This window comes from Bos taurus, chromosome 1 (assembly GCF_002263795.3).
Source record: "Bos taurus isolate L1 Dominette 01449 registration number 42190680 breed Hereford chromosome 1, ARS-UCD2.0, whole genome shotgun sequence".
Classification (NCBI taxonomy): domain Eukaryota; kingdom Metazoa; phylum Chordata; class Mammalia; order Artiodactyla; family Bovidae; genus Bos; species Bos taurus.
This window is the reverse complement of record NC_037328.1, coordinates 110,660,190-110,684,995: the sequence shown is the minus strand read 5'-3', so window position 1 is coordinate 110,684,995 and position 24,806 is coordinate 110,660,190. Positions and strand designations below refer to the sequence as shown.

The 24,806-nt window shown below is 36.7% G+C and overlaps 1 protein-coding gene across 3 annotated transcripts in view; it reads left to right on the top strand.

Moving 5' to 3' along the window:
* LEKR1 (leucine, glutamate and lysine rich 1) overlaps nt 1–24,806 on the top strand; it is a 214,155-nt gene that overhangs the window by 94,956 nt on the left and 94,393 nt on the right. For all 3 annotated transcript variants that reach the window (XM_059888819.1, XM_024995787.2, XM_010801455.4), the window contains one exon: nt 23,396–23,477. In XM_059888819.1, coding sequence (XP_059744802.1) covers nt 23,396–23,477 — 82 coding nt within the window. The remainder of the gene's footprint in view (nt 1–23,395; nt 23,478–24,806) is intronic.

The window sequence follows — 24,806 nt, the reverse complement described above, 5'->3', positions numbered from 1 at the left end:
CCTAGCACCACACTGGTTATATGTGCCAGCACTCTTAATTTTAGCCATTCTTAACAGCCTTTTTTTGTCTTTATATTAAGAACATGCTATAAATTTCTCTAGCTCCAATTTTGTAGCCAAATTACTTTTACTTTCTCTACTATTTTACATTTACTTTCATAATTTTCATAAACTTCAACAATCTTACTTCTTAGTCTGCTTTCTTTTAAATACATGCCTAATTTTTCAATTACTAATGAATTAATGTGCTTAAGATTTTCCAATATCTCAATACTCATCATTGATAGCTTTTCCAGCTTATTAATATCTTTTCAGAAATCATGTCGATTATTTGAGAAGAGGAAAAACCATGCATCATAGTCAATATCTTCTCCCCAGACGAATCACTGGATTAGCATAATGAACATGGCATTTTACAGTTTGTTTGGGCAGATGAAAATAAGGGCAGACTGATACTGTTCATCTCTTGACTCTCCCTGCGTCTTGTTTTAAAGAAGCATAATTATTTGCTCAAAGAATACAATAAGAAGTATTTAAATACATTTTTTGATATGAGCTTTGTAAATGACTTTTTATAATTAGTAATCTTAAATCCAGTTTTTAAGTATTTGCATTGTTTATATTCCTTCTTACAAGTCCTTTTCCTGGCTTCTCCACAGTTGCAGAACCAGCTTTTAAGTGAGTGATAAGCATCACAGTAAGGCTTCCTTTCTAGTACTAGTTAAACTTCTCCCCTTCTGTTTTCTAGCCTAATTTATCTGCCCTACCTTCTGTCCCCCATTTTTTCCATCAGAGCATTCAAAGGTTTTACTATTAATTTCCCCTGTATCTTGCAATCTCTAATTTCGTATCACTTGCACTTTTATACTGTGGCTTCTTATTTATGCTTTTAGTTGTTCCTAAATCTCTCTTAGCTTCTCTCTCTTAATAAGTGAATTAGCATGTTATACTTTTAACTAGCATGAATTTTTTATATTCTGAATTTTTAAAACCTGTGCTGTATACTGTGTCATTACTCTGTGTACTTATAAATAGAATTTAAAAGTTCTAATGTTTCATATAAATATTTTTATTTTTACACTGATACTTTTTCTTTTAAATCACCATTGAACAATTTCAACTTTAATTCAAGTATATAGTCTTTATGATCTTTACTTTTCTACATAAAAATTTTTCTTTGGCCCACATTTTCCCTTTGTCTTTTGAAACATAAATGCTTGAAAATGTAAGTTCATACAATAATTCTAGTCCATATATTTGATAGTGGTGTAAGAGTAAATCATAGGCACTAATTAGCAGCTTAATCTTAATGCCAAACTTTCATCTTTTTCATAGGAAAGCTTATAATATGAAATTTTAGAAGCTAAATTCTCAGTTCCCTTTTAAAGATTTATTTACATACTTTTGTAATTTTATGTTTAGCTCACACTAATATAGCTTCCAAATGCATAATTTATCTCAATTGATAATACTCCTGTTAGAGGTCATTGTGACCCACAAACCCATCCATTTAAATGATTTTCCTTCCACCTAGTAGAATAGTGTCCTTTACTTTTGTCAGCATTCACAAATATTAGAAGACAGAATTAAGATAAATCACTTTAGCATTAATGTTCTTCCTAAAATTTATTTGACCAACTTTAAAATTTATTCCTAGTGAAAACACTTTTGGGTATTCTTTCAGGAAACTTTTTGATGTAATAAATAATACATAAATATTTTACTTAAATTGTTTTGCACATATGTTTTAACATCCTAGTTGAACTTTTAAAGAATAGCCTTATTGAGAAATATCTTAAATATAATAAAATTTATGCATTTTAAGTGTACAAATTCAGTGGTTTTTAGGATATTTACAGAATTTATGACCATCACCATGATCTAATTTTAAAACATTTCTATAACCAAAAGAAACCTCCTGGTCATTTATTTCCCTTGCCCTCCTGCCCCTCCCCCACAAGTCATTCATTTGCTTTCTTTCTGTATAGATTTCCCTATTCTAGACATTTCATATAAATAGAATCATATAACATGATCATTTAACGTGATCTTTGTTGTCTGGCTTATTTGACTTATGTTTTTGAGTTTCATGCATGTTGTGTACTGTATAAGTACTACATTCCTTAATTAGTAGCTCCTGTGTTAAATTGGAAAAAAAAAAAAAGAGTGACGTGGTTCAGTTTTAAAAACGTACTGATTCAGGAGTCAAACACTTCTGCTTTCTGGCAAGTTTATGCCTTTTACAGGACTTCTGAATAAGTTATCAATTTATTTGACTCAGTTACTTCATCTATAAAATGGGAATATGATCAATTCAGTTCAGTCGCTCAGTCGTGTCCAACTCTTTGCAGCACACCAGGCTTCTCTGTCCATCACCAACTCCTGGAGCTTGCCCAAACTCATGTTCATCAAGTCTGTGATGCCATCCAACCATCTTGTCCTCTGTCATCCCCTTTTCCTCCTGCCTTCAATCTTTCCCAGCATCAGTGGTCTTTTCTAATGAGTTGGCTCTTTGCAACAGGTGGCCAAAGTATTGGAGCTTCAGCTTCAGCATCAGTCCTTCCACTGACTATTCAGGATTGATTCCCTTTAGGATGGACTGGTTGGATCTCCTTGCAGTCCAAGGGACTCTCAAGAGTCTTCTCCAACACCACAGTCCAAAAGCATCAATTCTTTGGCACTCAGCTTTCTTTATGGTCCAACTCTCACATCCATACGTGACTACTGGATAAACCATAGCTTTGACTATATGGACCTTTGTCAGCAAAGTAGTGTCTCTGCTTTTTAATATAGTGTCTGGGTTTGGCTCAGCTGGTAAAGAGTCCACCTGAAATGCGGGTGACCTGGGTTCAATCCCTGGGTTGGGAAAATTCCCTGGAAAAGGGAAGGGCTACCCACTCCAGTATTCTGGACTGAAGAATTCCATGGACTGTGTAGTCCATGGGATCGCAAAGAGTTGGACACAACTGAGAGACTTCAGTTTCTCTTTCACTAGGTTTGTCATAGCTTTTCTTCCAAGGAGCAAGCGTCTTTTAATTTCATGGCTTCAGTCACCATCTGCAGTGATTTTGGAGCCCAGAAAATAAAGTCTCTCACTGTTTCCATTGTTTCCTTATCTATTTGCCATGAAGAGATGGAACTGGATGCCATGATCTTAGTTTTTTGTATGTTGCGTTTTAAACCAGCTTTTTCACTCTCCTCTTTCACTTTCATCAGAGGCTCTTTAGTTCCTCTTCACTTTCCTGCCATGGTGGGAGTGTCATCTGCATGTTTGAGGTTATTGATACGTCTCCCGGTAATCTTGATTACAGCTTGTAGCTTTCCTTAACTACCGTGTAGTGTTCAGAGTCAACAAGAAAAAATGTAGGAACACAAAAGAACTGCACAAACAGAGAATATTAAACCACCATTTAAAGTGGTTTTTCCTGCTGTGAGAGCAAACCAAATGGTTATATTTAGGATAAAAGTATTAGAATTTCCTTAAATACTCCTTTAATAACCAATGAAAACTATGAATTTTAATTTACTCAAAAATCTGCCTCCACTAATTTATTTTCAGTCAACAATGGCTAGTTGTAACAGCAGTTTGTCTGCTCTTAGAACACATTGCTGAAGAAGGGAGTGTCTGTGATTAATTCAGGAGTCATCTCATGCATGGCAGATGGAAGACTCTCTGAACAGAGTTCCACTGTGACCTTACCTGCAAGGCATGATTTTCAAAGGGAGTCCACTGTAGTGAATTGACCAGCCCTATGATTGCTTTTGAAGCCTTGAACTCCAGAAGGAATAACATAACCTTGTCTTCCAAAACAGGAGAAGTGATGATTTTACAAACAGAAAACTAGGGAGGTTTAAAGTAATGGAGGTTTAAAGTAATCCTTAGTTTTGCTAAATCCAACAGCTGTTTTTTCTTTAATGGAAAAAAATTTTTTTTGTTTCAAAACAGATTTTCTCAAAAAGATGGAAGTAGGAGTAGAGGTAGGGAAGGAGGTAACACTTTAAATTCTTTTTTTTTTTTACTTCTTTTCCATTTTGGCTTATCATAGGATATTCCAACAGATCTTAAAAGAGGCTAACTTGACATTGGGATACTGTTTGGGATGCTTCTATACCCAAAAGCAGGGATTGCACACACCCACACCCCCACCCCCACAAAAAAATACATGGATAACCTACAGACTCTAGACAAGTTGCAAACCAGATGATATCAACTAGAACCCAGAGAGTTCTTACATAAAAACAGATCACAATTGGAATATGGAGACTAATAAAAGGGCCTATTGTAGAAGCCACTTCATCTTTGATCACTGGAGTCTTAGAAGAAGTCTTTGTTTCCTTTGTCGTCTGCTCCTGACTTTGAGCTTTCCTATAAATATTATTTCTATTTTACATATTTTCTTCATTTTACAAATGTTCAAATCTTAGAATTTTCTTCACTTCTCTTAGGCATCCACTCCTTAGGATGGTTATCTCTTCTCTGAGATTCCTTTCTCACCTTTGGGATAGCTGTTATTCTGGTTCACTGTCTAGTCATGTTTCACCTGTGCCAAGGCAACCTTCTTCCTCTCCCTCCTTCCCCTCTAGTGTGATTTTTCTCTTTTAAGGCTAGATCTTAGCCTTGCCACTTTCTCTGACTTTTCTTTGACTGCACTATCGCCCTCAGGTCCTTGGGTTAAATTTAGACATCTTTTTTTTTTTTTTAAATCCTGTGGACTCTGCACTTTGCTTTAATTCCTAAGTCTGCCTCTCTCGGAATGATTAGCACCATTCATTCTTTTTTCATTATTGAAATATAATTGATGTATATAACATTGTGTTAGTTTCAGGTGTATGAAATAATGACTTGACAATTGCATACATTATGAAATGATCACCACACTGTCTAGGAACCATCTGTCCCCATGTAAAGTTAATATAATATTTTGTACCATCTTCCTTATGATGTATATTATAGCCCATGACTTATTTATTTTATAGCTGGAGATCTGTACCTCTTAATCCACTTCACCTATTTTCCTCTGGCAACCACCCATTTATTGTCTATGAATCTATTTTCATTTTATTTTTAACATTCTGCATGTCTGTGAAATCATGTGTATTTGTCTTTGTCTCATTTATTTTACTTAGCATGTTTGGTTCAGTTGTGTCTGACTCTTTGCGATCCCATGGACTGTAGCCTGCCAGGATCCTCTGTCCATGGAATTCTCCATGCAAGAATCCTGGAGTGGGTTGCCATTCCCTTCTCCAGGGGATCTTCCTGACCCGGGGATTGAACTGGGGTCTCCTGCATTGCAGGCAGATTCTTTACCATCTGAGCCACCAGGGAAGCCCCCCTAAAACCATCTTTGTTGTTGCAGATGGCAAAATTTCATATTTTTATGACTGAGGAATGTATATATGTGTGTGTATGTATATTTATATAACATACCTTTTTTATCCATTTATCTGTTGATTTAATGTGGTGTAGAATATTGATTGATTTGCAGATATTGAACCATCCTTGTACCTCTGGAATAAATCTGAATTGATTATAATGTATTATCCTCTTAATATATTGTTGAATTTGGTTTGCTATATTTGTTGAGGATTTTTTTCTATGTTTATCTGTAATATTGGCCTTAATTTTCATCTTTTTTATTTTTATTTTATTGTATTGATGGTGTCTTTCTCTGGTTTTGGTATCAGGGTGATGCTGAGCTCCTAGAAAGAGTTTTGAAGCATTTCTTCTTCTGTAATTTTTGGCATCATTTGAGAAGGATAGGTGTTATCTTTTTTTTTTTTCTAATGGTGTGTACAATTTGCCTGTGAAGTCATCAAGTCCTGGAATTTTGTTTACTGGCAGTATTTTTAATCACTCATTCACTTTGATTACTGGTAATCAGTCTGTTCATATTTTCTGTTTCTTCCTGATTCAGTCTTGGGACATTGTATGTTTCTAGGAACTTACTTATTTCTTCTCCATTGTCCATTTTATTGGTATGTAGTTGTTTGTAGTAATCCCTTATGATACTTTGTATATTTTTGTGGTGTCAGTTGTAACTTTCATTTCTGATTTCACTTTTTTGGGCCCTCTCTCTTTTCTCTAATGAATCTGGCTTATCAATTTTGTTTATCTTTTCAAAGAACCAGCTTTCTGTTTCATTGATCTTTTTGTTTTCTGATTTATATTTCTCCTATATCTCTCTGATTGTTATTATTTTTTTCCTTCTGGTAACTTTGGTTTTTGTATTTTCTTCTTTTTCTAGTTCTTTTAGGTGTAAGGTTAGTTTATTCATTTAAGATTTTTTTTTGTTTCCTGAGGTAGGCTTGTGCTACTATGAACTTCCTTCTTAGAATTGCTTTGCTGCATCCTATAGACATTTCTATTTTTACTTGTTCCCAGGTATTTTTTGTCTGATTTCTTTGGTAATCCATTGATTGTTTAGTACCATATTGTTTAGCTTCCACATGTTTTGTGTTTTTGCAGGGTTTTTTTTCCTTATATTTGATTTCTAGTCTCATGATGTTGTGGTCAAAAAAAGATGCTTGATGTGATTTCAATTTTCTTAAATGTGTTGAGACTTTTTGTGTGGCCTAGCATATGATCTGATCTGGAGAACATTTCATGTCCACTTGAATTTGTATTCTGTGGCCAAGCGTGTGATCTGATCTGGAGAACATTTCATTACACTTAAATTTGTATTCTGTTGATTTCAAATGAAATATCTCTATATCCATCAATTCATTTAGTTTAATATGCTGTTAAAGCCAGCGTTTTCTTATTTATTTTTCTGTGTGGATGATCTATCCATTGTGTAAGTGGGGGTTTTAAGTTACTTACTATCATTGTACTACTGTCTGTTTCTCCTTTTATGTCTACTAATATTGGCTTTATATATTTAGGTGCTCCTGTACTGTATGTGCACAAACATATACACATACATATATAAACATATATATGTATATTTTAATGAGTATTTCAAGTTAATTATCTCTTAAGTTCAGTTCAGTTCATTCAGTCGCTCAGTCATGTCTGACTCTTTGTGACCTCATGGAGTGCAGCACGCCAGGCTTCCCTGTCCATCACCAATTCCCAGAGCTTACTCAAACTCATGTCCATTGAGTTGGTGATGCCATCCAACCATCTCATCCTCTGTCATCCCCTTTTTCTACTGACTTCAGTCTTTCCCAGCATCAGGGTCTTTTCAAATGAGTCAGCTCTTCACATCAGGTGGCCAAAGTATTGAAGTTTTACCTTCAGCATCAGTCCTTCCAATGAATATTCAGGACTGATTTCCTTTATGATGGACTGGTTGGATCTCCTAGCTGTCCAAGGGACTCTCAAAGTCTTCTCCAACATCATAGTTCAAAAGCATCAATTCTTTGGCACTCAGCTTTCTTTATAGTCCAACACTCACATCCATACATGACTACTGGAAAAACCATAGCTTTGACTAGATGGACCTTTGTTGACTAAGTAATGTCCCTGCTTTTTAATATGCTGTCTAGATTGGTCATAACTTTTCTTCCAAGGAGTAAGCATCTTTTAATTTCATGGCTGCAGTCACCATATGCAGTGATTTTGGAGCCCCTAAAAATAAAGTCTCTCATTGTTTCCACTGTTTCCCTATCTATTTGCCATGTAGTGATGGAGCCATATACCATGATCTTAGTTTTCTGAATGTCGAGTTTTAAGCCAGCTTTTTCACTCTCCTGTTTCACTCTTATCAAGAGGCTGTCTAGTTCTTCTTTGTTTTCTGCCATAAGTATGGTGTCATCTGCATGTCTGAGGTTATTGATATTTCTCCCGGCAATCTTGATTCCAGCTTATGCTTCATCCAGCCCAGCATTTTGCATGATGTACTCTACATCTAAGTTAAATAAACAGGGTGACAATATACAGCCTTGATGTACTCCTTTCCCTATTTGGAACCAGTCTGTTGTTCCATGTCCAGTTCTATTGCTTCTTGACCTACATACAGATTTCTCAGGAGGCAAGTCAGGTGGTTTGGTATTCCCATCTCTTTAAGAACTGTCCACAGTTTGTTGTGATCCACCCAGTCAAAGGCTTTGGCATAGTCAATAAAGCAGAAATAGATGTTTTTCTGGAACTCTCTTTTTTGATGATCCACAGATGTTGGCAATTTGATCTCTTGTTCCTCTGCCTTTTCTAAATCCATCTTGAACATATGGAAGTTCATTGTTCATGCACTGTTGAAGCCTGGCTTGGAGAATTTGGAGCATTGCTTTGCCAGCGTGTGGCGACAGAATGATCTCTGTTCTTTTCCAAGGCAAGCCATTCATTATCACAGTAATCCAAGTTTATGCCCTGACCAGTAATGCTGAAGAAGGTGAAGTTGAATGGTTCTATGAAGACCTATAAGACCTTCTAGAACTAACACCCAAAAAAGATGTCCTGTTCATTACAGGGGACTGGAATGCAAAAGTAGAAATTCAAGAAATACTTGTTACTCCGGGTTTTGCCAAGGCAATTTTGGCCTTGATGTACAGAATGAAGTAGGGTGAAGGCTAATAGAGTTTTGCCAAGAGAACGCATTGGTCATAGCAAACACCCACTTCCAACAACACAAGAGAAAACTCTACACTTGGACATCAACAGAGGGGCAATACCAAAATCAGATTGATTATATTCTTTGCAGCCAAAAATGGAGAAATTCTATACAGTCAGCAAAAACAAGACCGGGAGCTGACTGTGGCTCAGATCATGAACTCCTTATTGTCAAATTCAGACTTAAATTGAAGAAAGTAGGGAAAACCACTAGACCATTCAGGTATGACTTGAATCAAATCCCTTATGATTATACAGTGGAAGTGACTAATAGATACAAGGGATTAGATCTGATAAACAGAGTGCCTGAAGAACTATGGGCAGAGGTTCATGACATCATACAGGAGACAGTGATCAAGACCATCCCCAAGAAAAGGAAATGCAAAAAGGCTAAATGGTTGTCTGAGGAGGCCTTACAAATAGCTGTGAAAAGAACAGAAATGAAAGGCAAAGGAGAAAAGGAAAGATAACACTCATTTGAATGCAGAATTCCAAAGGATAGCAAGAAGAGATAAGAAAGCCTTCCTCAGTGATCAGTGCAAAGAAATAGAGGAAAACAACAGAATGGGAAAGACTAGAGATCTCTTCAAGAAAATAAGAGATACCAAGGGAACATTTCATGCAAAGATGGGCTCGATAAAGGACAGAAATGGTATGGACCTAACAGAAGCAGAAGATATAAAGAAGAGGTGGCAAGAATACACAGAAGAACTGTACAAAAAAGATCTTCATGACCCAGATAATCACAATGGTGTGATCACTCACCTACAGCCAGGCATCCTGGAATGCAAAGTCAAGTGGGCCTTAGGAAGCATTACTATGAACAAAACTAGTGGAGGTGATGGATTTCCAGTTGAGCTATTTCAAGTCGTAAAAGATGATGCTGTCAAAGTGTTGCACTCAATATGCCAGCAAATTTGAAAAACTCAGCAGTGGCCACAGGCCTGGACAAGGTCAGTTTTCATTCTAATCCCAAAGAAAGGCAATGCCAAAGAATGCTCAAACTACTGCACAATTGCACTCATCTCTTAAGTTCAGATGCATTCTAATAAGTGTACATTTTCACCCCCCTACCATGTTTAATGCTTCTGATGTTGAATTTTTACATCTTTTGGATATGTGTATCCTTAATTATTTTTATTGTGGATATAGATGATTTTGCTACTTTTTTCTTTTAATCTGTTAGTTTTATAAATGTTGGACCTATTGCCTTTATTATATGCTTGCCTTTACCAATGAGATTTTAAAATTTCTTTTACAATTTTATTATTTCTAGTTGCAGTCTTTTATTTTCCATCAGAAAAGTCCCTTTACTATTTCTTGAAGAGCTGGTTTAGTTCTGCTGAGCCCATTCAGCTTTTGCTTATCTGTAAAATTATATCACCTTTAAATCAGAATTATACCCTTGTTGGGTAAAGTATTATTTCTGAGTTTTTTTCTTTCAGCAATTTGAATATATTATACCACTCCTTTCTGGCCTACTTTATGCTAAAAAGTTAGCTGATGGTCTTATGGGGGCATTCCCTTGTATGTAACTAGTAGTTTTTCTCCTGCTGCTTTTAATGTCTTTCTTTATCTTTAATTTTTGCCATCTTAATTATAATGTGCTTTGGTATGGACTTCTTTGGGTTGATCTTATTTGGCCTTCTCTTTACTTCCTGGATCTAGATGTCTTTTTCATTTCCCAGGTTATGAAAAATTCTAGCTATTATTTCTTCAAATAATTTTCTGCCCCCTTTTCTCTCTCTCTTCTCCTTTTGGGATCCCTATAATGCAAACGTTCATATACTTGCTATTGTCACAGAGGTCTCTTAAACTACCCTCATTAAAACAGATGGATTTTTGTTTTGGTTTCTGTTTAGCTTGGATGATATCTATTTCTTTGACTTTCAGATTAATAACCTGTTCCTCTGTATCATCTAATATGTTGTTGCTTACATCTAATATATTTTTGTCAGTTATATTATTCTTTGGCTCTGTTTGGGTCTTCTTTTATATTTTCTAACTCTTTGGTAAACTTGTCTCATGTTCATCCATCCTTCTCCCAAGTTCCTTAAGCATCTGTAATTGTTTCCTTGAACTGTTAGTGGGTAGATTTCTTATCTCCATTTTGTTTAGTTCTTTTTCCTCAGTTTTTTTCTTGTTCCTCTGTTTGGAGAATATTCCCCTGTCTCCTAATTTGACTTAATTCTCTATGTTTTTTTTATGTATTAGGTAGGCTGATTATATCTTCTGATCTAGGAGAAGTGGCCTTATGTAGAAGATGTCCTATGGGGCCCAACAAGCACACTCTCCTCTGATCATGAAAGCTATACTCTGTATGGATATTCTTATGTAGACTGTGTGGGCCTTCTGTTGTGGCAGTGCTGACTACTGTGGGTGTGCTGGTAGTTGGGGCTGGCAACTGGCACTGTGGTAGACAGGACTGGGTCCCAGGGCAGCTGACTGCCAGGCATGAGGAGCCCATGACACCAGGGCTGGTGTCAGTTTGCTGATATGTAGTTTAGCCCCCAGAAGTAACAGTCTAGAGGGGGGACTCCAAAATGGTACTTGCCAGTGTCCTTCTGGTAGAATAAACTCCCCAAAATGACTGCTTCTGATGTCTCTCTCTCCATGGGAAGCCCCATTTGCCTCCTGTATCTCCAGGAGGCTCTTTAAGATAAGCAAATAGGTCTGACACAGGCTCCTTTCAAACTCCTGGCTCTATACTGGGACTTATGGCATGTGTGATTTTGTATGCCCCATTTAAGAGAGGAGTCTCAGTTTTCTACAGCCATCCAGCATTTTCATGTGCAAGCCCCACCAGCCTCCATTGTCAGATGTTCTGGGGACTCGTCTTCCTGGTGTAGCACTCCCAGGCTGGGGAGCCTGATTTGGGTCTTAGACCTCTTGTTCCTTGGGGGAAAATTCTGCAATTGTTTTTATCCCCTCATTTATGGATCACCTACCTGAAGGTGTGGGTCTTGACTATTTTGTGTCTCTGCCCCTCCTATTTGTATTATAATAGTTCCCTTATGTCTTTAGTTGTGGAAAATCTTGTGTTAGTCTTCAGGTCATTTTTATAGACAGTTTCTCTGCAAACAGTGGTAATCTTGATGTGCCCATGGATAGGAGGTGAGCTCAGGGTCCAACTTTACTATCTTAGCCACTCCTTACCCCCATTATTCTTTCTTCTTACTTGTGGCATAAGGTGATGCAATCCTCTTTCCTCTCCCTCCTAACCTAAGTAATCTTCTGCCCATCCAGTCACCAATCATCTATTAATTTGGTCATTCAGCATTATTAAATAGCACCTGTGTCATTAAGTCTAGGCTTGATTAGGAACAGATCTTCTGTGTTATACATGGCTTCTATGCTAAGCATGATGCATTTTCAAGGAAGCTCCATCTGAGTAGTGAGAGGAGGGAACTAGCCTCCGCCCTGTCCCTAATACCCACATGGACATACTCATGGCAACACTTACAGCAGTCACTCTTTCACACATAGTACTCTTTTACCCAGGTACACAGCATACCTGCTGCTCATAGACATTTACAAATCATCCACATTATGGGCCAGTAGCATGAGTATTACTGACACTATCTGAGTGAAAAATAAATGATCCACCCCCCTTCCCCAACCGATATTCAATGTCTCATGTCTTATGAGCATCTCTTTCCTACTAACTAAGCATTAATTACATGTCAAACACAGTGAAGCCACTGTGTACCCTCTTATTATCATTCTCCTGGGTTAAGCAGTTTTTTATTATCTCCAGTGTACAAATGAGATTACTAGGGTATAAAGGAGCTAAGTCATTCACCCAAAGCAACACAGCCACTAATCAGCAGAATTGGAACCCAAGTCCAGAACTATGCTGCCAAAATTTGGGCTCTTAACCTTTGAATCGGAGAAGGCAATGGCACCGCACTCCAGTACTCTTGCCTGGAGAGTCCCAGGGATGGGGGAGCCTGGTAGGCTGAAGTCCATGGGGTCGCTAAGAGTCGGACATGACTGAACGACTTCACTTTCACTTTTCACTTTCATGCATTGGAGAAGGAAATGGCAACCCACTCCAGTGTTCTTGCCTGGAGAATCCCAGGGATGGGGGAGCCTGGTGGGCTGCCGTCTCTGGGGTCACACAGAGTCGGACACGACTGAAGCAACTTAGCAGCAGCAGCAGCAGCAGCAGCAACCTTTGAATTCCACCACACATTGTTATCATTAATTTATACTTCAGAGAAAGCTACTTTATCAGGCTACTTCCAGTACTCTTAGTAAAAACAAGTTTCTGTAAGGGGAAGGCAGAAGAGGTTCCAAGAATAGTAGACACCTGGTGGTGGAGTACACAAATGATCAGTAGGTTATGAAATAGGCTATACGATGGGTATAGGTATTATTATATGATTCAGTGCTATGCTACTTTAATACGATTCTTTTATTCTCTTTTACCAAAATAATCCATATTTACTATTGATCAGGAAATTCCAATATTTGCATAGTATCATAAGCATTCCAATATATGTCCTCCTAGATTTTATGTTTTAAATGTATAAGTTTTTATGAGTGGAATAATAGAGATTTATAATCTTCAATTGCTCTCAATTTCTTCTATTATGAAATCTTTCCATGTCAAAAATATCCTGATATGGGATGAATCATAATTTTTAATCATATCTTGTTTTTGTACAGTTGTTTCACTTTTTTCTGTTAAAATGATATTGTGATAAATAACACCACACCTAAGTCTTTTCACATGTACGTTAGTGTTGCCTTCCCTTGCTTCATTCTTAAAATTATAAAATGTTTTGGTTTTGTGCTTTTTACCTTTAAGCTCCATAATTGTGGGATAGAATTTTTAAATGCAATTAGTACCAATTAGTTTTGTAGCATGAAAGACTCTTTTGAAGAAATTCTTGCCCTGTGCCTATTTTACTGCCGTCCCAGCACAAGAAAAAATGGCGCAGCAAAGAGAATCAGTACCCTGTGAGCCTGAAGATGTGTTCCATCTCCTTCCCAGTTTGCATAGAATCTGCTGCACACAGGAATCTCTCCAAGCATTCTGACTAGAAAACACACCAGTTGATGAAAGAAAGTTGATGTTTATATAATTATGTGACTTTATTTGAAAAATTTTAAAATATTTTTAGATTTAAACTTCTCTAGATTCCATTTACTTTATTAATAATCCTGTCTTCTTCTTTTTTATCCTGTAAATGTTTTCAGCTAATATTCTGTTCAATATAGGTCCCTATCCTTCTGCTTGCTTCACACTAGTCTATCCATATCTATTACTAATATATTTGTCTTGAAAAATCTCATTATTTCATATACAAAATAATACATAAATACCTATATAAAATGTATAATACATAAAATAATGAGATATAATTTTGTGAATTTATTTATACAAATTTATCAGAAAACATAATAGAGTTCTGTTGTATTCAGAAGTTCCTAAATCGTGAAGATTGCCAGTTGATAAAGAGTGGCTAAATGATTTAACCAGGGTAAAAAATAGAATTTAAGGCTCCTTCCATGATTTGTTATATTTTATAAGCCCCTACCAATGACAGTTATCTTTATATTTGACTAGTCTTCAGAATAAAAATACAGTGGAGGTTTATAAGCACTTTTTTGCATTCTGAAGCAAATTCTTGATTCTTAGTATTAGACTAAAATTATTTCCAAATTTTAAATATTTGATTATCTCCCAAGCTTGATTTCATCTACTCTCTCTTTCCCACACACACCCAGATAAATAGTTTTCTGATTTTAATATAACTACTTCTGGACCAAATTATAACTTTTTAGCTGAAAAGCCACACCTGTTCTATCATCTGATTTATAAAAATCTCCAAATGTTATTTCAGTCCCTTCTGGTATTATGCAGAAAATGTTAATGTACTTCAAGTATACTGTTTCAAAATAGATGTGAATCAAACCTCTGAAATACAGCCTCTAAAATGAACTTTCCAAGTGGCTGTATTCACCATCTGAGCTTTATAAAATATTTGCTTAAATTAAAAGATGTTAATGTGCAATTGATATAGTTGAATACTCATTAAAGAACTTTCTTTTATTATTGGTATACATTCTTACATCTGTAAAGGTTTTCTCTGTTAATGCTCATTAAAAAAATTAAGTGAAATACTACTTTTGTGAAGCTCTGTGCTCAAATTGTGGTACAATAATATATATATATGACATCTAAATGCAGCATACTGATTGTATTCATTCACATGTTACATCTGATCAGAAATCCCACAATTTCAGCCACATAATTAACTGAAAATCTAACTCAATAAAGTCATTTAAAATGGTAGGAAAATAAAACAGGTTGAAGTTTAAAGGAGTTACTGATTTGTCATTTAAAACATAATTTATCATTCATGAAGGAAAATGAGGCATTTGATTATGATTTCTCTAAGGACAAGGAAATATATCTTATTGATAGGTAGTCAATAAGAGTCTATTGAAATAAAATAACATTTATAAGAAAGTTACACTTTAATGCCAAGATATATATAGGTATTACCAATGAAAACTGCACAACTCTTTCAGTTCCATCCACTTTAATCTTTGATACATAATTTTAAAGGCTTATTTGCTGGAATTCTTATTTCTAGTATCTCCAAAATTGCATTCTTTGAACAGTAATTTTTTGAGCACCTCCTTTGTTGCAGACACTATGAGTATAAAAGATAAGGTTCCTGCGCTCATGGAACTTACATTCTAGTTAGTTTACATTGGGAAGATTAAATGAGGTTCTTGCCTGGAGAATCCCAGGGACAGGGGAGCCTGGTGGGCTGCCATCTATGGGGTCGCACAGAGTTGGACACGACTGAAGCAACTTAGCAGCAGCAACGCACTTAGAATGTACTCTTGCTTGGAAAATCCCATGGACAGAGGAGCCTGGTAAGCTGCAGTCCATGGGGTCGCTAAGAGTCGGACACGACTGAGCAGCTTCACTTTCACTTTTCACTTTCATGCATTGGAGAAGGAAATGGCAACCCACTCCAGTGTTCTTGCCTGGAGAATCCCAGGGACAGAGGAACCTGGTGGGCTGCCGTCTATGGGGTCGCACAGTCGGAGACGACTGAAGCAACTTAGTAGCAATACACTTAGAATGTAGTGTCTGGCACATGGATTCATCTTGTTTGGGTTCTCTGTGCTCTTTGTGCTTGGATATCTATTTCCTTCTTCAGGTTAGAGAAGTTTTCAACTGTAATTTTGTTAAATACATTGTCCCCCTTTCTCTCTCTCTTCTCTTTCTGTGACCCCCTATAATGCAAATGTTAGTACACTTGATATTGTCCAAGGTCTCTTAAACTATTCTCATTTTTTAAAATGTGTTTTTCTTTCTGCTGTTCTGAATGGGTGATTTCCACTGTTCTATCTTTCAGACTGCTTATGCAGTCTATATCCCATAATTTTGCTGTTATTTCCTTCTAGTATATTTTTCATTTTAGTTATTATATTCTTCAGCTCTGACAGGTTGTCAGTTTTCTAGTTCTTTGTTGAAGTTCTCACCATATTTGTCTATTTTTTTCTGAAGTTCAGTTAGCATTCTTATTACTATTGCTTTGAACCTTTATCAGGTAATTATCTGTTTTATTACGGTTTTTGAGGGGTCTTTATCTTGTTCTTTCATTTGAAGGATATTCCTCTCTCTTCTCGTTCTGTTTAAATTTCTCTGTTTTCCTTTATGAAATTAGGTGAACCACTTACCTATCCTGATCTTGAAAGCATATTGTCATGTGCAAGTGTCCCTATGCAGTTTGCATGTGCCCAGTGGCTTTGCTAGGAGGGCCAGGTCTGAAATGAGCACAGGCCAGATCTTGCCCCAAGGTGTATTGGCAGCTTCCACCATGGTGGAAGGTCATGCTGGATTTGGAGGGGATAGGACTGGAACCAGGTGTGAGCCAGGGCTCTTCCTAGGCCCCATGGAAGTCAGCATCCTATGGGGGCAGGGCCAGGGCCTAATGGACTAGAGCACAAGCCCCAAGGGTATTCAGCTTCTCCCTCCTGGGATGGCAGTCTCCAATTTAGTTGGGGGCATGGCTGAGGGATTCAGCCTGCACTTCTGAGCTGGTTCAACCTTTCCCCTAGTATGCACACCTTGGTTAGAGGCTTGGTTGGGCATAGCAGGGTCAAGTCACACTACTGAACTAGTCCTACTCCTTCCCAAGTGTGTGTTCTCAAGGGCATGCTGTGATTGTAGTTGCCATTGTGGAACTGGTTCTGCTCATGCTTGAGTGTCAAGGTCCTTGTGCTCTGCCATCTTGTTCCCACCTCCAGTAAGAAGCTTTTGTTGCAGGATTATTTGTTGTGACATACTGGGCTTCCCTTGTGGCTCAGCTGGTAAAGAGTCCGCCTGCACTGTGGGAGACCTGGGTTCGATCCCTGGGTTGGGAAGATCCCTTGGGGAAGGGAAAGGCTACCCACTCCAGGATTCTGGCCCAGAGAATTCCACAGTCCATGGGGTCGCAGAGAGTCAGATATGACTGCGCAACTTTCACTACTGGGCAAGCAACTTAGATTTCATCACTATTGGACTAGATCAGTAAAATTTGGTACATGCACACAATTAAATATTATATATCAAGCACCTCAAGCATGGTGATATACAAAGATTGGGTCCTCAGTGAATAATCTTTTCCTGAAATGAAATACCGGGACAAAACCAGTCTCTTTACTAACATGTTAGATGATATAGCCTGGTGCTGAGAGTGTGACTATGAAGAAAAGCACATTTAGACAAATTTTAATTCTCAGTTCTGCAAGAGGAGATGAGAAAGCGTGGGCAAGAGCTTTTGGAGGAAATAGGATGGTCTCAAAATAGACTGGGTGTCACACATTTACAATCACATGGAGCTGGGACCAGGCTCCAGGCCCGAAGGTGGTAGAGGGACTGTGCTTGGAATGCTCACTGCAATGTTTCCAAGTCCTACTTCTGCAATAAAAAATAAATAAATAAATAAATATTATATATCAGTCAAAAAGGAAAATAAATTTTATCTGTGTATAGCTACCTGGATAGGTCTCAAAACATAGAAAAACCAATAAGAATTAAGATGAAATTTATAGCCTTACATCATTAGTATAGTTTTTTAAAACACCTGCAAAAAGTACTATTTTCACATGTTAAGTACAGATTAGAAGGCAAACATTAAATTCATAAGTGTGGGTACCCTCTAATTAAATGCAAATAAATGTCCCAATATCTTAAAACAAAACCAAAATAAGAAAATCTTTTCTTGTTACCATATCCCCTTCAACTGCAATTCAATTTCTCTCCTCCCTATTCACCAAACCAGTGAACCAAACCTTGCTATTCACAAAACCGGTTGCTTTTGGTTTCAACCTCATCCTACACCCCCACCAAGTTCTAGCCATCTTGTGTTCTTTTGTACCTTGGACACACAGAACTGAGTTGATGAGACTTCTTAGTACAGAACATGCTATCCTTGACCTGTACAAGCAAGACCCCTCCCTAAACAATAAATCTATAGAATATGTCAAACACCAAAAAATACAGTGAATAATACAACAAATGTGAATACAGGTGAATTCATCACCTGTATTTTACAAGTTTTAACACTTTGTCATAGTTAACTCTGTAGATTATTTTTTAAGTATATAGTTAAAACCTTCATATTTACCCTTCCCTGTACAAAGATAACCGCTGATGACACCAGGTCCAACTATAGGAACAAGGTTCACAGGTTAAGAAGTGATGAGATTCAGAGCAGAAGTAGGGGGCAAGGGGTGGCCTTACTACCACTCCCCATGATGATAACCAGTAGTTATGTAGTGCCCACTATGTGTCTGGCACTCATCTCCTCTTTACCTATATGAAGTGTCATAATTCCCAGAACAATCATATGCTGTAATAACCATTTTATAGATCAGGAAACTAAAATACCCGAAGTCGCTTAGTTTACAAGGAGCAGAGCCAGGATTTGAAGTTAGGCAGGTGGCTTTAGCATTCATGCACTCCACCTCTCTGTTATCCTGTCTTAGGAATGTGTTCAAAGAGTGGTGAGTTTTTGTATTTCCTTTTCTTCAATTGTCTCTACCATTTAAACAAACAAACTATATACATATATATATATAGCTTTCACATTTTCATTTAAAAAAAATTCTCCTAGATCTGGATCTCTGGGTGCCAGCTCTCCTGGCTGTTTGTTCTTCTGTTCTGTTGCTTGAACCTGGAATCATTTTCCTTCATATTGTACTTTCAATCAGATTTTAAATTCCTTTGGTGTGCATTCTCTTTATCCAGAAAGTTTTAAGCTTGAAATATCTCTCTACTATAAAGGTTTTGTTTATTGTTTTCTCAAACATTATGCTTACTTAATATACTCTCCAAATGACTATAAAGTTTTATATCCTGCTATAAAATAGCTAACTATGGATACGTTTTATATCTGTAGATTCTAGAAACCTTTTGAAATAATAGGATTCTCTTAAATGACTAATTACCCGAGGTCTGATGCCTGTGTAATGCTATCTAGCAAGCAGCTGTCTTCGTATGAAGAGAGGCTAAGAGCTCCTTTTTGTCTTGTTCATTTGAAATCATTTGGTTTTTATTTAATATTTGCAAAGAATGCAGTTACCTTATAGTAGAATTTGCTGTTGTAAATTTTGGATTGTTTCCATGGGTTCTGCCTTACATCTGCATGGTGTTTAAAGCCAATGCTTCCTTTCTTTTTGTAGGCATTCAGGGCCTTTTGCCTCATAATCCAACGACATGCTGAATGACCGAAAATTGAAGTTGAGTTTATTTGACTATAGAGAAGGACTACACAGAACAATACGCCTATTTAAGAACTCCTTATCTCAAGGACTGAAGGAGCTGTCTTATGCAGGTGGCTCTCTGCTGCTAAGACTAACTGTGTGCTTTTATTTATTAAGGACAGGAACTGGGCACTCTGCTTCCAGAAACAAAAAGACCCCACTGATCTATCAAAACCAACAATAAACCAGTTGGATGCATACACCTCATTCAGAACAGTAAAGATATGTTCTTTATATTTTTAAAATAATTCTTATTATTTGTTTATTATAGAAAATTTAACCAAGTTCTTTAAAAAGCTATGAAAATATATTAGCCAACTCCTAAGTATATAACTGGTGGGCTGCTTACATTATAGATTATTCATAACGAATCTTTTTTTCTTGATTCTATGTGGTATCTTCTCTCCTTAAGTAAAATGATTTATTCGTTGACATTACTTATATTTCTACCTGACAGCCTCTAGTGGTTTCTGTGTTTTAAAGTAATAAAACATTTATTTACTTTCTCTGTTTTTTACTCAGAGGTGCTGTAAATACCTAGTGAATAATCTGAAGGAACTGGCTTCCCTGCTCATTGGGTACTGTGATTTAAAGACTGAGATAATCTATGTTTATCTTGAAACAGGGAGAAAGGGAGATTTAGGTGGGTATGTAGAGAAAAGACTATTGGAAAGCATAATAGCTTTTCCTTTCTTGATTTGAGTCATGATTGTGTCACTTATTTTCCTTTAAATCTATTAAGTTCTAGAACTTTGATGCAGAAGTATATCTAAATGTGATCCTAAGAAGAATCTTACATGCTATAAAAATGGGTTTTGAATTAGCTATCATTTTTACTGTCTGCTAAATTATCTACCAATTATCAAGTAATTGAAAATTAACTGCATAAAATTCATATATCAGGTACCAATTCTTTGGATTTATTTTTAAGATAAGTTCTTCCTCTTAACAATAGCTGCATTTAGAAGCAATAATATAGAATTTATCATGTGGGCTCAGATCCATGCTTCATCTCATTTAGGATTATATCCTGACAAAAGCATCAAGGGACGTTTAATGGACTTCCCTGGTGTCTCAGATGGTAAAGAATTTGCCTGCAATGCAGGAGACCTACGTTTGGTCCTTGGGTCAGGAAGATCTCCTGGAGAAGGGAATGGCAACCCACTACAGTATTCTTGCCTGGAGAATTCCATGGACAGAGGAGCCTGGCAAGCTATAGTCCATGGGGTCACGAAGAGTTAGACACATCAGTACTGTAGGCAGTCACAATGATACTGTATTTGTCTTAATGACTTTCATCAATTATATTAACTTTTAAACTTTCAAAAATTAAAATCCATATCACCTCTTGGAATTGGACATTACACTAATTTAGTACCTATTTTATGTATTAATAAATAATATTTTTCATTTACCTTAAAGATTCTAGGATATGCTAAACAAATATATGGCCATACTGACCACATTTTCATGGACAAATGTCATATCACCTTGAAGCTTATATTTTTGACGGTCCATGTAGGAGAGAAAGATCAAGACTTTGGGATGAAGCCAACCTCAGTTGAATCACAGGATCACTTCTAAATAGCTCTGTGACTTTTTATAAGTTAGTTAATTACTCTGATTCTTAGAACTTTCTGGTAAAAATAAAATGTATATCTGTTTTTCATGATATTCGTGACTATGAATTAAATGATGTAGGAGAGAGCATCCTGCACAGCACCTGGAATAGTATATCGTCAACAAATGTCAGCTTCCCTCCCTATTCTTCAGAGGATGGGCAGAAATGTTTTAGCTGTGCCTGTGTGACTAGAACCCTCTGTAAGCCCACATGTTTTTAATAATAAAGTAACACATTATGCATATTCTTTAGAGATTTCCTTGTTTCAAAAGATTATACTCAAAACTAAACTATGTGTATGTTATTTTATCTTTTCTCTCATATAATGATATCACTTGGTAAGTGGAAAAGATATACCACACAAATACTATCTATCAATTCCATGTTGAATTATTTATTTAAATAAGGAGCTGTACTCAAATAGATCCCCTTACCCAAGTTTAAAATCCTGTCAGTTTGACTGCTGGCTAAAACATTTACTCACTGTAAGATACTAAGCAAGATAATCAGAGATCTCATTTTTCATTATCTGAAAAATGGGGCTATTTGCATTTATGTGGCAGTTTGAGGGATAATATTAATATATGTGAACATGCTGGACAAACATAAAAATTTATACCAATACGTAGTGAATTCTAATTAAAACATTTGTTTAGAGTGAATTTATTTTCTGATTTAAGGAACTGGCTTATCTTCATAAAACAAAGTTAAGAAGGCAGATTAAAGATACATATAGAAATGTTATATATTTGTATAGATGCATAAGCTAGATTCAAGATAGGCAGGAGAAACATCAACAACCTCAACATCAACAACCTCAGATATGTGGATGATACCACTCTAATGGGAAACCGAAGAGGAACTAAAGAGCCTTTTGATGAGGGTGAAGGAGGAGAGTGAAAGAGCCAGCTTAAAACTAAATATTAAAGCAACTAAGATCGTGGTATCTGGTCCCATTACTTCACGGCAAGGATAAGGGAAAGAGAGGAAGTAGTGACAAATTTCTTCTTGGGCTCTAAAATCAGTGCGGATAGTGACTGCAGCCATAAAATCAGGCAGGAAAGCAATGACAAACCTAGACAGTGTGCTGAAAAGCAGAGACATTACCCTGCTGACAAAGGTCTGTATAGTCAAGGTTATAGTCTTCCCAGTGGTCACATATGGATGTGAGAGCTGAACTGTAAAAAAGGCAGAGTGCCAAAGAATTGATGCCTTTGAACTGGAGAAGACTCCTGAGAGTCCCTTGGACAGCAAGGAGGTCAAACCAGTCAATCTGAAGGGGAAAAAAACCCTGAATACTCATGGATTAATGCTGAAGCTGAAGCTCCAGTATTTTGGTCACCTGATACGAACAGCTGATTCACTGGAAAAGTCCCTGATGCTGGGAAAGACTGAAAGCAGAAGGAAAAGAGGGTGTCAGAAGATAAGATGGCTGGATGGCATCACCGATGCAATGGACATGAACTTGGGTAAACTTCGGAAGATGGTGAAGGACAGGGAGGTCTGGTGTGCTGCAGTTCATGGGGTCTCAAAGAGTTGGACGTGACGGGGTGACTGAACAACAACATGGGTGTATAAAGATTTTAAAGTTTACTATTAAAATACGTAATTAAAACACCTGAATAGGTGTAACAGAAATTTTATAAATTCCAGTGTTTTAAATTATTTTCTTCATAGAAATCATTTAGTCCACCCATGTAAATTGTTTTCCACCTCATATCCAAAAAGAATACCAAGAGCTGTTATTGAGTGTAGGGTTCAGGCCTTAGTCCACACACACAGGCTATTGGTGGGACTCAGATCATTCAAGCCCTATGTTCTTTCTGCTCTAGTTTCAGTTCTATATCCACACATGTAAGATGTGGCTACCTGAATAATCTTCCTCAAACATTACTTGAATTCCCCAATTCAAGACTCTATGGAAGCCAATTTCCTGCTTGTATTTTCTTGGCTTTGAAAGTCATTAAAATGCCTATTAGATGCTACCCAGAGTTAAAAGATTCTTTACCAGAAGCCTTGCACATGGTTTATCTATTTTGGTTCTTACTGAGAGTCCTCAGCAATACTTCTCAGTTTCAGATCGCAAGAGTGAGCTCAGGCAGTCAAGTGTTTCAGAAGTGAGTCACATGATCAAAAATTCATATGTGTGCTGCAACATAAATTGCCTTTGAAAACATTAGTAAAATTTAGCCAATTAGCTGTTAGAAAATTAGCATGATGTTAGGGGCAGAAAGAGGCTAATAAATGGAGTCTATCAAAACCCAGTAATTCTGTTGGGTTTCAGAGTACAGATGAGTATGGTAATCCAAGTGAAAATAGAATAAACAACTGCATTATTCTTCAGGAGCTGAGTGGCAACTCTAGAAGAATGTGTTTTTTTTTTTCTATAAAAATATCTGGACATTTAAAATATACTAATCAGAAGAATACATATGTCATTCCAGATTTACAGTGTCAAGTAGAAGCACTTGGGCTAAAACTTCAGAAGGCAGTGACTGAGATGGACAACTACAAAGAAAAGCTCATGTAAGATGGTGAATATTGAACAACCTACAAGAATTTAGAAAGACCCTCATGTATTCACTGTGACCCAGGACAGTAATTTGGTTGTGTGGGTATGGTCTACTGCTATTTTTCTCACTTTTCTGGCTTATATTGAAGGCCCTATACATATTTTTAAATACATGAAATATTTCTTTACATATCCAGGGAAAAGTATTAAAGGTTTCCCTGTTTATTCAAATGTAGCAACTTAATATTCTCTGAATTTTTCTCTTTTCATCTATTTATTATCTGTCCAGAAGAAACAATATTGAAGTTGTTTCTTAAAACTATCAATTTTAGATTCAAAAAGACAGTTGGTGCTGCTGCTAAGTCGCTTCAGTTGTGTCCGACTCTGTGCGACTCCATAGATGGCAGTCCACCAGGCTCCCCCGTCCCTGGGATTCTCCAGGCAAGACCACTGGAGTGGGTTGCCATTTCCTTCTCCAGTGCATGAAAGTGAAAAGTGAAGGTGAAGTCGCTCAGTCGTGTCCAACTCTTAGCAACCCCATGAACTGAAGCCTACTAGGCTCCTCTGTCCATGGGATTTTCTAGGCAAGAGTACTGGAGTGGGGTGCCATTGAGTATCTTTGAAATTCTGGAGTGCTCGTGCATTACATAAGTGAGAAAGAAAATACTGGAAAACAAATGATAAGACAATGCCTTTGTAAAATATCCAGAACAATATTTCTTTTTAAAATGGTTTTATTTCAGAAATTTCAAATATTATAGTGTAAATATTTGTGCTTGATTGCTCAGTCATGTCCAACTCTTTCCGACACTTTGGACTGTAGCCTGCCAGGCTCCTTTGTCCATGGGATTTTCAGGCAAAACTGGAGTGAGTTGCAATTTCCTCCTCCAGGGAATCTTCCCAACCTAGGGATTGAACCCACATCTCCTACTTCTCCTGCATTGCAGGCAGATTCTTTACAGCTGAGCCATCAGGGAAGCCCATAGTATAAATATAGTACATCTATAATTATAAAAAGAATTTATATAATCTTTGAAACGTAAGTAAATTTTTTACTTTGTGGTATATGATCTGGTAGCTTTGGTTTTCAGTTCCTATATTTTAGAAGGATGAGCCTCATAAGAAATATAAATATTTAGAATGCTTAGCAACTGAATATTGTATTGACCTTGAACTACTCCTAAGAAAAATGTGTTCAACAAAATTCTTAACAAGGAAGAACAAATTTAAAAAATACTCTATCAAATTAATGTATACTTTGACTATTTGCCACAAAATAATTTATTTTCAAAAGTCAAAACCAAATATTCATGATTGACAACACTGTGGTCAATACTGCAGTA